The 17964-nt window shown below is 43.2% G+C and overlaps 1 protein-coding gene across 4 annotated transcripts in view; it reads left to right on the top strand.

Annotated features, from left to right (window-relative positions):
• Positions 1-17964, top strand: part of LOC131591904 (ras association domain-containing protein 8) — a 72960-nt gene extending 54996 nt beyond the window's left edge. For all 4 annotated transcript variants that reach the window (XM_058863017.1, XM_058863019.1, XM_058863021.1 and 1 more), the window contains 3 exons: positions 9675-10564; positions 12515-12659; positions 13743-17964. In XM_058863017.1, the coding sequence (XP_058719000.1) occupies positions 9675-10564; positions 12515-12659; positions 13743-13864 (1157 nt within the window). In that variant the 3' untranslated portion in view covers positions 13865-17964. The remainder of the gene's footprint in view (positions 1-9674; positions 10565-12514; positions 12660-13742) is intronic.

Below are 17964 nucleotides of genomic sequence, written 5' to 3'. Positions count from 1 at the left end.
TGCCTCTATTCTAGCCATGTGAAAAATAAAGCTTTGTCCTGTATTTCAAATAAAGGAAAATCAAAATTAGTACAGAGCTGTGGTTAGAAGGCACACTTGGACAGTATCTAACTCTGCTGCTCAAAGCGGGGCCAGGCAGAACAGGTTGCTCAGAATGGGGGGCAGTTGGGTTCTGAATGTGCACAAGTGTGGAGACCTGACTGTAGCAGTGCTCACTCACCCTGGCAGGCAGTGTGTTGTCCGTACATGGAATTTCTTGTATTTTAAAAAGTGCCTTTTGCTGTCACTTGATCAAATGCAGGGCCCTGTCTCTTGATCTCCTGCTGTGATAAAAGCAACAAAAAGGTTTCCATCTCTGCACTTATCAATTCTTCCCCCATGTCATGAAAATTCAGTAACAACTTCAGGATACACAAGTTTCTTGGGGTATTTTCTTTTTTCTTATGTTCTAGGGCTATTTTAGCATTAAAAAAAATCAAGTTCTGCTGGGCTATGAGCCTTTGTAAGAGGTTCTGTCTCATATTTAGTGTCTAATCCTTTGGCCATAGCATTCTGTCACTTAACTTGTCCATCTAATGCTCCTTGATTCCTTGATAATTGGAGCTCTTCCAGTAAAAAGTCTCTTTGGGGCTCTACTCCTGATAAATAACATTTGTGTTACCTGTTCTTGCACTGTGAGTTTCTTCCCTTTCCCCTGCTGCCCATCTCTTGATCACTGCAGAACAGGAAATGGCTACCCAAAGGAAGAATTATAGGGTTTTTTTTGGTTGGTTGTGGGTTTTTTTCCTTTTTTCTAAAAATTTGTTTGGATTGAAGTTAAATATCAATCTCAAATGCCCTCTCATTCTTTAAAACAAAAAAAGGAAAAAAAAAAAAAGGAGTATTGTGTCCTTTGGTGCCCCAACAAAGCTTATTTTAAAAAATATGTATGTAATTTATTGAATGCAAGAGAGAATAATATTGGTTGGTTATAACTTAGGGTTCTAAAATTGCCTGTATCTGTACTTAGAAGGAGTTGGAATTGCCTTAGCTGGAGGGCGGGTCACTGGAATGCTGTTCAAGACAGACATAAAACTATTCAGTTACAAGTTTCCAGAGAGTGAAATCATCTCTCACTGGGATCTTGAAGAACACTCGATACTACCTTTTATGAGTTTTATCTAGGTCTGCTTTATATTCTTTTTAACTCAAGCTGTTTGCAAGTGACAAAGAAGACTTGGCTTTTTAATACAAATAAGAGAAGTGATTGTTTCATCATGAGAAACAAAGCCCTCCCCAAAACAAAAATACACTTCAGCACACGGTTTAAATAGAGAAGCATGAGTCTTGTTTTAAAAATATTTTTGCCAGGAGAAATGAATTTTTCCAAGAATATCCTTGTCTCTTTTAATAATGTGCATTTGACAGTGCATTCTCCGCTAAGTTTTCTGTGCATTATGTAAAAACCAAAATGGCTTTGTAGAAACGTTGTTTGGTCATTTTGATTCCTCTTCATAATTTGGACAAGTGAAAAAAAGTAAAAAGAGAGGTGTTGATACTTTTAAGCTTTGTGTGTGATGAGATGGTTGATGAATGCAGACAAAGTCTGTTTTGAATGTGGGTGAGCATAGTGGCACCTCTCAAAAAATCATTTTAATAGCGATGGGAAAAGCAAATGTATCCTAAAACAAAGTGAGCTAATCATTTTAGCTGATGGTTTAGGCAAATGTAGTTTAACTATAGACTTTCTTTAAATTGGCTTTTACTAGATGTTTTCCATTCAAACATGAAAAATAAAAAATCACCAAAGGAATGTGGTGACAAATAGTGCAGTCACAAGTACACTTGTCCTGTTCCTTCAGAAGTGCTGCTTTCCCACTTCCAGCCCCATGACAATTTTTATTGCATTTGTTGTGATTTCTTTTACCCCTGAAGCCTAGAACACATCTCCTCTACTCAGAATGATATGTTTGTTTCCTAGAAAGAGAATACTTCAGTCTAGAGACATGAAGCTTGAATTTCTTACCAGAAGAAACCTTCTGCCCTCCTCCCTGCAATTTTCTGTGGCAAATAATTGAATTGGCAGACTTGCTTTAAATAGTGCTGTGGATTTTGGTGCTTCTGGCTGGAGAATATGAGTGTCACTTCACTGAACAAGAAGTACAGCTGTCTCTTTTTAAAATTAAACAAATGCAGCCATTAGAATTTTTTTTTTTTTTAATTACAATTGAGTATTTTTCCTCAAAGATAAATGGAGTGTATTTATCAAAATGTCAGTGCTGTCTCACATGTGTTAGAGCATTTGAAGGCTCAACCAAGAGTTGTATCTGGGAAGATCAAACCACTTCTTTTATAAAACCGTATAGTGACAGGACAAGGGGGAATGACTTCACACTGACAAAGGGGAGGTTTAGATGGGATATGAGGAAGAAATTGTTCCCTGTGAGGGTGCTGAGGCCCTGGCACAGGCTGCCCAGAGAAGCTGTGGCTGCCCCTGGATCCCTGGAAATGTCCAAGGCCAGGCTGGATGGGGCTCTGAGCAAGCTGGGGTAGTAAGAGTTGTCTCTGCTAAGGATCTGCTTAGAACTTTCGTTTTTTCAACCCCAAGATTTCATTCAAATGAAACAGTGAATTTAAGAGGGATAATAAGTACAAGAAATCTGTGCTTTGTGGTGATCCTATGATGTGATCATATAAACTTTCTGGTTCAGAAATTTAGTGACAGTAACCCCACCAAGAGGGACCTTGGACTGCTGGATGTGTTTTGCCACATGTTGCTGTGTGACCTCAGCCAAACTTCCACATTGTTTCACCTATTTAGAACACAGCTCTAAAATAGGTGTGGTACCTCAGGGAGTTTGGAAAAAAGGCACTTGAAAGTATGAAGTGATGACTGAGAGCTTTGTTCTGTCAGGTTGTGATAAACTCCTGCATACTCTCTTTTTGAGAGCAAGATAACAGTAATGAACTATGGCTTCAGTTCTGGTAAAGGCAGGAAGAGATGGCTGTGCCTGTAGAACTCAGCAGACCTTCAATGGAGTCTCTGTGGGTATTTCTTCCTAGGACTGGACTCCTCTCACTCTTTATTTTCTTTGGTATTTCATACCTGTGGTTGCAAAATATAGCATGAGTTAAGAAATCTGAGTAATGTGAACTCTAACCTCTATTTTGAAGGTTGTTGTTTTTTTTTCTCTTAATCTTGGGTATTTAATGAGCTCTCAGGTAGCCAGAATTACTTTTTTTTTTAAATTGCTATGGATGTTAACTTAAGTATCACATAATGAATGAAATGTCAGCTTCATACTTCAAAGATACTGAGTTCAAATCATCCTGAGTTGATTATAATTGCCAGCAATTACCTTCCTGTCAGTGCTGTAAAAGATACAGGAGTTAATGCTGTTGTCCATTTGGTAAGGCAGAGCATTTTCACCCACGTGTTCCACATATTAAGAGTTCTTAGAAGATTTTTACCCACATGCAGTTACTTTTTCTTTGCACTGCCTTGTTAAGGAAGACAGCCTAGGGCTGGAAGGCTGTCTCTGGGAAACCAAGTGGGTCAGGAAGCTGTATCCATGTTGTGGAGGGTGTGCATTTTTCAGTGCTCTGGGCAGTCTGGGTTTGGCTTGAGCTGAGTGTTGGCAGGTCTGGCTTTACCTCCATGGAGAGCTGAGTGAAGGCAGGTCACAGTGTGTTTATTCTTATTATGCACTGTGATAAGTCTGAGGTGCTCGTTCAGATTCAGCTCAAGACTGAGACTAGTGCAACTTCCCTTTTAGTGTGGCTGTCTTAAAACTGTCCTAGGTGCAGATTTTCTTTTCTTACCTTATTTTTTTTTTTCCCCAGAGTGCCACCTTGCAGGGCAGGCCCTTAGCACAGCTGCTGTGCAGCAGAGGCGATGGGACCCCTGGGGAAAATGGGAGCTAGGAATGCGCGTGACAGAGAACTTTCCTGGCACTGAGTGTGTCCTGGTGGTCTCAGGGAAAGAGGAGAAACTGTGAGCAAGGCTGCATTGAAGGGTTTGAGAGCAAATCCTGTGAGGAGTGGCTGAAGGAGCTGGGGGACTCAGCCTGGAGAAAAGGAGGCTCAGGGGGGACCTTTTTGGCTCTGCACAACTCCCTGACAGGAGGGTACAGCCAGAGGAAGTTGGGGTCTGCTCCCAGGGAACAAGGAACAGGACAAGAGGGAATGGCCTCAAGCTGTGCCAGGGAAGGTTCAGGCTGGACATCAACAGGGATTTCTTCATGGAAAAGGTTGCTAAGCATTGGAAGGAGCTGCTCATGGAGGTTTGGATTCCCTGTCTCTGGAAGTGTCCAGGGAATGACTGGATGTGGCACTCAGTGCTCTGGGATGGGTGGTGAAGTGGGTATCGGACACACCTTGGGCTCAATTGATTTTGGAGGTCTTTTCCAGCCTAAATTATTCTTATCACCTCTGGTGACAAAGACCTGCTCCTGCCCACCCCAACCCCTTTTCTAGAGAAGGAGAGGTACCCTCCTGTTTAAGAGTGCTCCTCCCACCACTTTTCCCAGAAATGTGAGACCAGGGCAATGAGTCACCTGCTTGCACTGACTCACTGCTGTTGGTCCTGGCTCTGAAGCATGGGAGACACTTAATGGAAAGATGCATCTTGCTTGGTGCTTGGCCTAAACGTTTGTAGCCTGGTGGGAATGATAAGGCACAGGTACATTTTTTCATGGTGTGTATATAATACTACCTGCATAGCAAAAAAAAAAAAAAGTAGTGCCTGAAGTGCTTTGCTTGTAGAGGATGATAGACATTTGGGTGGGAGTAATGGGATGAATCATTTCTGTCCTGAAAAAGGGAATTGATGACCTCTCACTGCCAAGAGTGTTGCTACTGCTTCTTTCCTTTGGAGTTTCATTTTCACTTTTGGCAGCAGAAGTGGTTGCTCTGTCTACTGTGTCAGCTGCAAATATTAAAGCATATACAGGAGCTTAAAGTGAGTAATGTTGTCCTATTACCTTCATGGAGTATAACTTAAAAATCTGCCTCTTGAGAGTCTAAAAAAATGTTCATTACCTAGTACCTATATTTCATTAGTTTAATCACTGTTCATTGTGATGGAATCTGTGTTTAAATTAGCAAATTACATCAATCCCAAGCTAAGACTACAGTGGTTGGGCACATAGCCTGGGCACTTGGGTCCAGAGCTTGTGTTTGGCTGTGCAGCAGAGCCAGATCTAGGACACTGAGTGCATTTTGCCATTTAATGTCACAAGAAATCCAGGTTCAAACCACTCATGACAGCTATTTGCAAGTTGTCAGAACATCAGCATTCTGGAGTCCATATATATTTCCTTTTTTGATGTCTCTCAATTTTGAAAGAAATTACTCTTTTGGAGGTGTTCCTGTATTAATAGAACCTGTGATAAGTTTGTATGCTTAGGGAGCTGCAGGTGGAAACTTAACCTGTTAACCTTGACTCTGCCCTTTGTGCAGCTACAGTGTGCTTTAGGGATGTAAATACGTATCTGCTTCTGTTATTACCTGCTTGTCATTTGCTGTCTTCAAAACAGATACAACTTCTTGGTGATTGTTTTAAGATGGTAATACCATATGGTACATGTAGGGTCCCCATTCTGGGGACCATGTAGTAATCACAGAATCATAGAATGGCATGAAATATAAAAGACCCTAAAGATCATCCCATTCCAATCACCTGCCATGGGCAGGGACACCTGCCACTATCCCAGCTTGTTCAGAGCCCCATCTGCCTTGGACACTGCCAGGGATGGGGCAGCCAGAGCTTCTCTGGGCAACCTGGGCCAGGGCCTCACCCCCCTCAGAGGGAACAATTTCTTCCTCATATCCAATCTAAACCTGCTCTGTGTCACTGTGAAGCCATTCCCCCTTGTCCTGTCACTCCAGGCCCTTGTCAAGAGTCTCTCTCCATCTTTCCTGTGGGTTCCCTTCAGGCACTGCAAGGCCACAATGAGGTCACCCCAAAGCCTTCTCTTCCCCAGGCTGAACAATCCCAATTGTTCCCTCAGCCTTTCCTCCCAGCAGAGCTGCTCCATCCCTCTGATGCCCTTGGTGTCCCTGCTCTGGCCTGGCTGCAGCAGCTCCCTGTCCTTCCTGTGCTGGGCCCAGAGCTGGATGCAGCCCTGCAGCGGGGGCTCAGCAGAGTGAGGCAGAACTGCCTTTCCCCTGCTGCCCATGAAGTAGCTGGACCTGAAATACAGTGTGGAAGTTCTGTGCTTTCTCCAGCCCTTGAATCCCTGTTTTCTGAAGAGGAAACTGAAGAACGTAGCATTGCTTGTGCTTTTTTTGCCTGTCTGGATGGTTTTCTCTACCATTCCTATCAATACCAGGCTTTGTAGTCCAATATGTTCTAGTTGCAGTTAAAGAAGAGTTTTATTTCAGAAGTTTTAGGGCTATTCACTGCTGAACTGGTCACTGAACCTTCCCTGGAGATACTGCAAAATTCTGTGTGGGATTCAATATAATACTCAGCTGGGAGAAACACACTGCGATTTAAGGAATGCCATACATTGCTGATACGTGGCCATAACCTGAATGCGAATGTAACTTAGTTTTTGAAGTAATAATAAGATGGCATGAATGAAGGTGGACTGAGTTCTGCCAGGTGCTTTTTGTGTTTAGAAGCTTGTGACAACACACAGGGCAAGAAGCAGCATGCAGGTGTCAAACTGCTCCTCATCAACAACCCAGGCAAGCTGCTTTCTCCCTGTCAGTGGTGGCTGCACATCAAAACCAGCAGTTTGCTACAGGGACGCCTGTGTTCTGAAATACTCTGTCATTAGTTCTGAATAAACTCATTCACCCTTTCATTTGTGAATTAATCCCCTCTAATGCAGGCAAACATCACAGTTGTGGTTGTCTCGGTATTGTTAATCTGCGTCATGCACAGGCTGAGCACTAGACCTGGGCAATGATCTCGGAAGAGAACAGCTTTGTTTTAGAGCAGTCCTGAGCCCCAGGTGTGGTTGTTGAACTGTGCAAGTATTACTTCTACAAAACACTTTCTTTTATGTGGAACTTGAGTGCCGAGTTCATTATTTAGGGCTGCGTGTTGATTTGGAATCCTAAGCTAAGATGAAAATAGTTCTTGGCAAGTCTGTGCTTAATTCTCTAATTTACTTTTGGTCAAGGTTGTTAGAGCTTTATTCTCTTCCCCCCTCTTTTTTATTTTCCTTTTTTTCCTTTTGTCTCCTGTTACATTTCTTTTAAGTAATGAATTTAATAGCAGAGTGAATAGAAACTGCACTCTGCTCGCTCCCCTATTGGTACCTACTTCAGTTTACAATTTCAGGACTTCTTTGAACTTGAGTGTTTCTGACACAACATGAACTTTAGTAGCACAACCACGATTACAAGCTGGAAACTTCTAAGATGAACAAAACAGAGCAGTGAAGTGCAGTTTTTGTCCTGGGGTATGTTTTTATTTGATTTTTCTTCTTTTATTGTTCATATGCTATGGCAAACAGTAGTAGGTTTATTTTTCCTGTAACAATACCAATGCCTACTACAAACTACAAGTCTTCATGGATCAATTTGCAATATTGTGAATTAGCAAAAATCTCTCACTTTATACCATAAACCTTTATAAACTTGATTTTAAAGAACTTTATTAAAATAAGCCTTAAATATCTTTCTGAGAGTGTTCGCCAAGCATGTTAGTATGCTAATAGGTTTGGGGGTTTTTTCCCTCTTTTTTTTCCCCAGTTTCTACCCCCAGAGTAATTAATTTATATGGCATTCGGGGTGGTGGATTGCTGTTCTCATGCTGCCTGCCTTGTTTTGCTGACTTCCATCAGCTAAATCTTTCAGCCCTCACTCCTAACTTGGAAGTGAATGTGGACATTTTGGTCTATGACTATGCCAACCAGTTCCTCTGGGATGAGCCAAAACCACCTGTTCTCTAGGTGGTGCCTCTGCAGACAATTTTTGTTCTTATTCTTTGCTTTGGGAGCTAATTGTGAGAAAGTGAGAGCAGAGGAACATTTCCAACACAGTAGTTGTAGCTCTGGAAGCTCTTCAGAAGGCAGTGTCTGATTCTAGAGGGGTGCACAGTGCATTAATCACCACAGCGCAGCTTGTTTCCTGTAAATCTGAAGTGAGGAGTTCATGTGAGTGTTACGACTGGAGGTCACAGATCTCCAGCCTGAGATTAGGATGTTTTTGTCCTTTTGAGAAAAATGTGAGGATTTGGCAGGTAGTACAAGGTAAGGGAACACACTGAATGCATTACCACTGATAACTACATTTCTTCTAACTCTTCCCTTCTGTGGTTGCATATATGACAGATATTTCAGGCTTTTATGTGCTGGAATAAATAACTTGAATGATCATTCCTCATGAAAATGAATGTGGGTAATGCATTAAAGTAATTAATGATGTTTTTAAGGTTAATGGCAATTGTGGAGCCGTTCAGAAATTCATTGGCATCAAATGCTTTAAAAGCAGTTGATCTTTCCCATCTTTTTTGTAAATAATGTTGTAGCTTTTAAGTGAGGTTACTTTAATAGGGGAAGCTCTTCTGGAATGGGAGAATGCTTTATTTCAGAATAGTCTGAGTGCTTAGAAAAATATCCCATAAGGGGCATTGAAGGAGGAAGACTGCTGAGCTGAATTGAAGTGTGTTTGATAAGAACACAAATGAAGCCATGAACCTAAGTAGTATTGTCAATAGAGCACTCAGAAAAACTTTCAACACTTAGAGGAGAGGACTTGAGCTTCTTCCTGAGGGCTGAGTTGCCCCAGTGGGGATTTGGGAGCTGCTGTCACAGATAACAAGATTGTGGAGGGACCCCGATTGCTTGTTTGCAGTTTAGGCAGCCTCTGCTGCTCTCCTCAGTGAAGGTTTGTCACATCAGCAGCACTGCCACGGGCACCACAGGCTGTGGCCCAGGCTGGATCAGCGTCTGAGTGCACGAACACGGGACTGAGGCTCTGTCAGTCATTAACAGCTGCCTCTGATTGATGAAAGTTTAACAGCAAACACACTGCCTCCACATTTGACATTTGTACATGGCTGTATGAAAGATGTGGGACTCCTTGTTTTCTTGGTCTAGAGGTTTGCATTGGGTGTATTTATGTGGTGGTTACCAACACTGCTGGGTCACTTGCTTTATTCTTCCCTGTGAGGGTGCTGAGGCCCTGGCACAGGTTGCCCAGAGAAGCTGTGGCTGCCCCTGGATCCCTGGTAGTATCCAAGGCCAGGCTGGATGAGGCTCTGAGCAAGCTGGGATAGTGGCAGGTGGCCCTGCCCATGGCAGGGGGCTGGAACTGGATGATCTTTTGGTCCTTTCCAGCACAAACCGTTGTGTGATTCCATGAATCGGTTCCTCCGAGCCTGGCGGCAGCCCCGGGGTTGCGCAGTTCTGCCGGTTCTCACGGTGTCAATCCTTCACTGCTGCCGCTCCCGCCCTGCGCAGAGGGGGTTTGGAGGCGAACTCGGTGATGTGCGGGCACCGTGAGGCAGCGTCTGCCGCAACACGGGCAGGTGCTCTGAAACAGCCTGTGGGGGGCGGGAGGGTCCCGTCCCACCGTGTCCCACCGTGTCCCACCGTGTCCCACCGTGTCCCACCGTGTCCCACCGTGTCCCACCGTGTCCCACCGTGTCCCACCGTGTCCCGGTGCCGTCCCTCACGGGCGGAGCGCGGCGCGGTGGCGCCCCCCCGCGGCCGCGCTGACGCTGTGCTCCTTTGCAGGGCGCACCGGGCGCTACACGCTGATCGAGAAGTGGCGGGACACGGAGCGGCACCTGGCGCCGCACGAGAACCCCATCGTGTCCCTCAACAAGTGGGGACAGTACGCCAGCGACGTGCAGCTGATCCTGCGGCGCACCGGACCCTCCCTGAGCGAGCGGCCCACGTCGGACAGTGTGGCGCGCATCCCCGAGAGGACTCTGTACCGGCAGAGCTTGCCGCCCCTGGCCAAGCTGAGGCCACCCGGGGACAAGGCCATGAAGAGGAGGGAGCCGAAAAGGAAATCCCTCACCTTCACCGGTGGCGCCAAGGGGCTGATGGACATCTTCGGGAAGAGCAAGGAATCTGAGTTCAAGCAAAAGGTGCTCAACAACTGTAAAACAACAGCGGACGAGTTGAAGAAACTGATCCACCTCCAGACGGAGAAGCTTCAGTGTATCGAGAAGCAGCTGGAGTCCAACGAAGCCGAGATCCGCTACTGGGAGCAAAAGTACAACGCCAGCCTGGAAGAAGAAATCCTCAAACTGGAGCAGAAGATCAAACGGAATGAAGTGGAGATTGAAGAGGAAGAGTTCTGGGAAAACGAGCTGCAGATCGAACAGGAGAATGAAAAGCAGCTGACGGAGCAGCTACAGGAGATGAGGCAGAGGATCCTGGAGTGTGAGAGCAAGCTCAAGGACTATGTGTCTCAGATCCACAACATGGAGAGTGGCCTTGAAGCAGAGAAGCTACAGCGGGAAGTTCAAGAGTCCCAAGTAAATGAAGAAGAGGTCAAGGAAAAGATCGAGAAGGTGAAGGGAGAAATTGATATTCAGGGCCAGCAAAGCCTGAGATTGGAAAATGGCATTAAAGCGGTAGAAAGGTCTTTGGGCCAAGCTACCAAGCGATTACAGGTAAGACTGTCTTTTTATCCATAGCTAGAGACAGTCAAAGACTGTGACAAATTTTTCTTACACAAATCTGAAGCCCATGAAAGAAAACACAAGAAAGTTTCCAAAGTGAATCAGGGTAAAAGGGGGAAAGTGTTGCTTTCATTTTCAAAATGCGTTTCAGTTTGTGGGTTTTTTTTTTGAAGAGCAGACAAGTTTTTATTTCACCTGTGTTTAAACTTGCTCATTTAAACTGTCTGAGAAGAAAAGCAGTAATTTGCACCATCGTAGCCTTTTCTGGGGATAAACTTATGATCTTTGATAGGTTTGTCTGCCACCAAAAGAGATGAATTACAAACAACAGTCCAAAAGCAGCACCTGGAAAGGTACAGAGCTAAAAGTAAAGTACGCACAACCTTATAGGGCTTTGGTTTTAAAGAACAGCATCCCTCTTTTCCTGGCTGATTCGCTGATGCTCAGGATTTTATTTTCTCTACACCTCAGGCATTTGTGGCACATGTGTCTAAAGAGAGTCCAGTCCCTGTTTCCTTGCTAAAGTTAATGATATAACTTGGAACTTGATAGAGCATGAAGGAATAAAGGAACTCCAGCTGCTGGCTGGATGAGGTGGAGGAAAGATTGGCGCTCCTGAGATTTTTATGTGCCTCATAAGATAGTCCTAAGGCACCACGCTGTTTGTCGTTGGAGTTGTAGTTCTTGCTGATTCCCAGGGTTCACAGTTAGTATATTCTGCAGTGCTGCAGTGGCATTAAGGTGATTCCACTGTGAATATGTAAGAGGATTTTGTATCCTTACTCCTGCCTTAGAACTATGTCAGTATGAGCTTTCTTTACGAGATGATGAGGGGGAAAAAAGCGATCTTTTAATTCAAAGCAAAATGGATGAAAACTGTAAGCAGTTTTGGCCATGTTTATCTAGGCTAAGTTTCCAGACATGCTGTGCTTAAGGATTTGCACTGATGGAAAGGTTCAAGTCTTCTTTATGTGTTTTATCTATCCTCAGTCACATTTACTGAGGCTATGATGGAGTTCAAAATATTTCTGGCTTGGTTTTTTTTAGTAGTCTAGGTTTTCTTGGGAAAGTTCCCATTCAATTCAGATCTTCCAATCTTGTTCTAAGCCTAAAGGTGCGCAAATCTGGAAGTCCACAAGAAAATAAACTGAGCTCTGCATTATGGAGCTTTGCAGGGGAGGAAATAGACAAATATTTTATTGTGTACCTAAAGTTAAAGATATCTGCTAAAGCGGCTCAATCTCTGTGTGTGGGAATAATAATAGTCCAAGACTGTTGTAATCTAGCAGAGCTGTAAGTTTTGCATATTGTGACAGAAGTGCATAGAAAGATCCTAAATGATCATCTGTGCTGTGAAGGGGTGGGGAACCAGCCAGGCTTTGGCTTCATTGCTCAAAACCCTTGCAGAATGAGAAAGTTCTGGCCAAAAACGTTTAAATAGAAAATACAAATAATAAGAAGAGAAAATAATTTTACTCCTTTTAAGATCAGAAGAATTAAATGAGCTGTCTAAGCCATGCTGGACACTTCAGGAAGAAGTAAGACTTGGTGCCAGACTGCTCCTGCCCAGTTGATTATTTTTTCAGCATTCACACTATTATCTTTATATGCTGATGTGCCAAAGTTTTTTTCAGGTGGTATGAGAAACAGCTGCTAGTCATCCAAGAAGCAATATAAAAATAAAATACATTAAGAAAAGCCCAATTAGGGCCATGGGTTGGACTTCATGATCTCAGAGGTCTTTTCCATCTAATTGCTTCTGTGATTCTAGTAAGTGCTAGTGAGTGTTGACTCACTTTATAAAATACAAGATTAAAATACCTTTAAATTCTTGAATTTGCTTTCTCATCAAAAGGAGAAGCATTAGTTGCCCAGCTGTCAATATGGTCATGAAATGCTGCAGCTTTATTTACTCAGCAGATGTTTTCTGTTTCCTGGCAGGACAGGGAACAAGAACTGGAGCAACTGACCAAGGAGCTGCGCCAGGTGAACCTGCAGCAGTTCATCCAGCAAACCGGAACCAAGGTGACGGTGCTGCCGGCAGACCCCATGGAGGTGGAGGCCCCACATGTGGAGCTCGAGAGAGGTGCAGCCCTCGGAATGCTTTCGGAGGGAGGGAAGGAGGGAGAAGGGGCGGGCAGTGCCTTTACTGACGCTTAATGCTGGCACTCCTAGCAAAGTGAATGCTCCCTTAGCGAAGGCATAGTAAAACACTATGAGAGCCGCATTGTTGAATCCGTCTTTTCATTCCAAGGGTTTAGCAGGCTCTAAATAAAGAGCAGCATGTGGAGAACTTCTCTCCCACTGTGCCAGGGCATGCGTTTGTCCCATCAGCAATGCATTAAGCCTGCAGCTTTCAAGAGCGGCCGCCATGGCTGGCTGCCAGCACAGAACGTGATTGTACCTCTGACATTGCTGTTCATCTGGGTTCTTCTTCTTCTGGTGGGGAGGTTGTCAAAGCGGAAAAAGGAATGTGTCTGGATCCCAAGAAATCCCAGACAGCAGCCACACGGGAATAGGAGCCAATCCAGCTGGGCTGCCAGCTATGCAGAAGCCCTGCACAGATGGCTGTTACGGCGGGTGCGAATTGACTTTGCCCCCAGTGAGATCAGTGCAGCCTGCACGTGCCCACATCTGCATTCAGAATTCCCTGGGCAGAACCACGGAGCGGTTTGAATGCGTGTCACAGCTGCGGCACCAGCATGGTCGTGTGCTTTTTCCAGCACTCTGCTTCCAAGGGGTTCTTTGTTTTGGCATTCTCCTGTGCTGGGTCTGTCCCTCTGCTCAGAAAACTTTAAAACCAAAAGGCATGGGGAGGGCAAGGGGGTGGGGAGAGAAGAAAAGACAACCCAGCCTACAAATGCAGCACTTGTATGATGAACATTAAGTGGACAGGAAGCTGAAGCTTTGAGTTATGTTACAGGTTCAAGCTCTTCCTGCACATCACCATATAAGTGTGTGTCTGTGGCTGTGTACGTGTTTCTCATGGGAGGGTAATTCTTCTGTGTGGGTTTTGTTCTGTTTTGAAATAAGTAGGAAGTGTGCACCTTAGATCTTCTCACTTCCTATTCAGGCACTTCAGTAGTTTGTTACAGGTGGAATTAGTTTTTTGTAGGAGGAGAGGTGCACCCCTGCTGGTGACTTTTCTAATTGCCTTTTTCTCATGCAGAGCCAACCTTTCAATCTGGGTCACTGAAGCGCCCCGGCTCATCAAGGCAGCTCCCCAGTAACCTTCGGATCCTACAGAACCCCCTGTCATCTGGTTTTAACCCGGAGGGCATTTATGTATGACAGTACATACCTCTTCTAGAGAGGACCTAGCAAGGTACCCTGGACAAGATACACTTTATTTTATTCTGCCAATGATGAATGGAAGAAGTTTGTCTTGTTTTGTTTTTTTGTTACACCACCGTGTGATTTTTTCTTCTTCCTCCAACACTACTTGGAGCCATACCCTGTGCACTGATGCTAAAGAGACAGGAACTGTCTCAGTTCATAACTGGCAAGGATGACCTTGCTGTCAACACAGCTTGAGTGCAAAAACCTTCATTGTTTTTGCCACTTCAGAAGTGTTTGGGAAAGTATTGTTCCTTGTATAGGCATAAATGGAAGACTGAGAGTGAAGGAAACTGTGTATGCAACTTATGAGGTTTAATTTATTCCCTTTAGTCAATGGACCTGTGAATGTTGACCTTTTATATTTTTATTTTTAACTTGTGAATTATCACGTATGGCTGTGTATCAGTCTGACGAGGTGACTTTAATTTGTGTGTACCAACATTCCCCATCTGATCAAGTACAGCAACCTGCAATGCAGAGTTCTGAGGGGTGCTGAACCATTGCAGTGGTTTCTCACCACTAACTTTGTTCATTTCTGTCGTGGGTCATCATATGTCATGTTCCATCCATTGCTACCTTTTAAGGCTTGAAAAGTGAGCTTATGGGATTTACTTGCTATTGTATCTGCCTTGAATGAAGCACCTAGTGTTCAAAAGATTTATGGATTTTAAACCTTGGCTTGGTAAAAATATTTCCAGCATATGATTGAGGATGCACTAGTTAGATGATATTTTATTATATAGAATGTATATTTGAAATATTTTGCCACATTGTATATGCCTTTTGAGAAAAGAACAATGTAAGAAGTTGTCTTCATATATCTTACCAAAAGAGAGTAGGAGGCTTTCACTGTGTGTGATTTTGTACTTCATTTTTTTCACTAGCCATTACAGTGTTGTTGTTTTGTTACAAATCTTGCTGTTGGAGGGGAAGAAAGACACAACACAAATAAGTATCCACTTCCAACCTTCCAGAATCCACTCAAGTTTTGTGAAGTGAAGAATCCTGGCAGAGTCCTATGAAGTTCATAGCAGTTCTTATTGATAGGAGTGAGGCCAGGATTTCATTCAGCTCCCTGGTGGAGACATTTGGTCCCTTTGAAAGACAGTCACTTACAGAATGTAAAGCTTCCAAGCAGAATATTGACACATTTGGTGGCCATTTTTCACAAAACATATGAAAAGAGAACATTATCACATCTTGATGTTGCTCTAATGCAATCAAAGCTAAGAAAGAATTAGACAAAAAGGGTTCCCTGCAGAAAGTATCCACTCCCAAATTGCTCATTCGTTGCAGGCCTTGAAGTGAGAATGCTGCAGGGGACACCAGGTTTGTGGAGAAAGGGACTGGCATCAGTGGAACACATTGTAAGCGCTGGGGGCTGACCTCATGGATGAGTTAGGGAAGGGATGGGCCTTCCTTAGTTTAGATTTCCTGTTCTAACAGCAACTCACAGCATCATTCCCGCCTTGGAGATGCCTGGGGAATGAAGGGGGACACTGTGCCCTCACCGCAGTGCTGAAGACTTGCGCTCCTGATGTCCTCCTTGGCAGGATCAGGATTTTACCACTACTAGGAAACTCCAAGCTTTTAGCCATAGAGAAATACTCCTAGCATCCTCTTGTGTTGATTCACTGATGTGCAGATAAATGTTAATTTAAGTCTCTTTTTCTGAAAAAGGAGCTTCCTGACAAATGGAAGTTTTAAAAGATATAGCAGAAGATGAAGGATTCTTGAGTGTTTAATGCATTTTTTTTTTCCTTTCCACTTATTAATGGCACCATATATTCTAAAAATGCTGCTGTATTTAGATTAACAGCAACAGATAAGGCTGTGAATATATAAAGGACCTTTCCAAATGGACTCTGAATTTTTACTGTTTAACTTATCAGGCCATTTTTTTTTCATCTTCCCTTGTGAGCAAACTGGAAAATGAGATATTCCTGCCTGAGGAACCTTTGCAGTGCTCACCCATTTTACTGTTAGTTTATCACAATTCTGTGCTCACGTTTACTGTGCCCATAACTTTGTATTAAAAAAAAAAAAAAGAAAGAATGTGTATATATATATATATATAAAAAGTGTAAAATATACATAGTTTGGGGACAATATCTGTCCAAGGTACTTGAGCATATATGCCTTACATTCTGGGTTCAATTTACAGAAATTAAATGGCCCTCTCCAGTGGATATCTTGCATCTTCAGCACCTCTTGATGTTAGAGAACTGAGGCACTCAGCACCTTGCAAAGTCTGGCCCAAATTATGCTGCATCGGGGTGGGGGGAAAAAGTCTTGTCCTGAGATGAAGTATTTTTAAGGGAGATCAGCATATTTACCCCAGCTAATGATTTTGTCATATTCTGACTGGTCCATCTCCCACAGATGTCAGTTTGGGCTCTCTTTCTCTGCCAGGTTATTCTGTAAGACAGAAGGAGGAGGAGGAAAAGGATTAAAAGGAAGAGTAAGAGCAGCTTTGGAGGGCTTGAATTACAGCTTTGTCATAGAATCAAGGGAAGAATTTGCCTTTTGAGTAATAAAGTAGCACCTGCTGACTGCAGCAGCTGTTGGACACAGGGGCCAGCCTGGAGCTGGCTCAGGAGTGACCACTGCAGCACCCCTTGAGTGGTCCCTCCTTGCCAGGGCTTTGGCACATGTCAAGGTGATCTGAAAAACATTGGCAGCTTCAGCCACTCCTGTGGCCAAGGAGAGGCTTTGGTATCCAGACCTGCCAGTTGTGAGACACTGACAAATTCCCCTGCCCCCACCATACTCCTCTTGCTTATTGAATTTCACCCAGGCTGAAGTTCCGTAGCATTTTCACCCTCTCTGTAAATAAACCAAAAAGAAATGGCATGCCCTTGCATTAAATGTGAATTGACTCATGTGTAACAGTTAGAAAAATTCCTCACACTACAGCATTTAGAATTTTGCTTCTGATCAACTGCAGAAACTCACTCTTTCTTTACAACTGTACAAAAAGTCCATTTTCAGAAGTGTTCCAAACCTCCTGGGGCATTAGCAGAAAGGAAGCTACACTTACTAATTTTAACAAGTGCCATATTATTTATTGGGCAGCATGATAAAAATGGGGTTTTTTGCTTGCGTTATATAGTTGAATACACAAGCACTATTTTCCAGTGCACAGGGAATTTATATGGAGAACTCCTGTAATTTATTACTAATGGAAATTAACTGTGTTACCTCTCTCATCCATGAGGATACAGTTTATTTTTGCTGGAGATGCTATGTTGTTAGGGGAAAAGAGGGGGGTGACCATCTGAAAAGCCAGTAGGTTAAGGCTAAGGTGAACTGAATGCATGAGCAAGGGAGAAACCAAGTCCCACTCTGACAAGTCAGCTCCCAGTTTCTTTCAGTGGGACTTAGGTTCCCAAGTGCCTGAATTGTTTCTGGAAATGGTATTTTAGCTTTGAGATTGCTTGCTTTTCTAAAATCTTGGCAAGTTTGGAGGAAGTTCTTGAAGAAGAGAACTACCACTACTAGCATTAGCAATATGCAAACATATGAGGTAATAGGGAAGAAGATCCTTCAGTGAAATAAAAATCTCCTCTTGGGGCAGCAATTGCCTTGTTTTTAGCATGAAGAGTATTGCATTATTTTAGTGAACTGGGATCATATGATCAAAGGAACATCGATCTTGTAATTTTTAGTGAGTTACCTTGAAGCATATAAATTCCTGATGTGCATTAACTTGAGTGAATTGGGCCTTAATGATACATGTAAATAACAAAACTGTATTCAGATATTTTTTTTCCAGAAAATAGTCTCTAATGGTCTGTACTGTATTAAAAAAAAAGTGTTGAAGTGTTACTTTTATATTACACCTCATTTTTTTTGTTTGTTTTGTTGTTTTTTGTTTGTTTTTTGTTTTTTTTTAGAACATTGAAATGTGCATGTTTATTATGTTTGCTACAGTATTTTAATGTTTTGGATGAAGGCCATCACTTGTATGGAGATGACAAAACAATCATTCTGTCTATTTATTCAGTATTGCTGCTTAAAGTTTTCAAAATAAAGCTTTCAATGCCAACATA

The sequence above is a fragment of the Poecile atricapillus genome, chromosome W (genome assembly GCF_030490865.1).
Source record: "Poecile atricapillus isolate bPoeAtr1 chromosome W, bPoeAtr1.hap1, whole genome shotgun sequence".
NCBI classification, from domain to species: domain Eukaryota; kingdom Metazoa; phylum Chordata; class Aves; order Passeriformes; family Paridae; genus Poecile; species Poecile atricapillus.
Note: the sequence above shows the minus strand (reverse complement) of the source record. Positions and strands in the feature narration are given on the sequence as shown.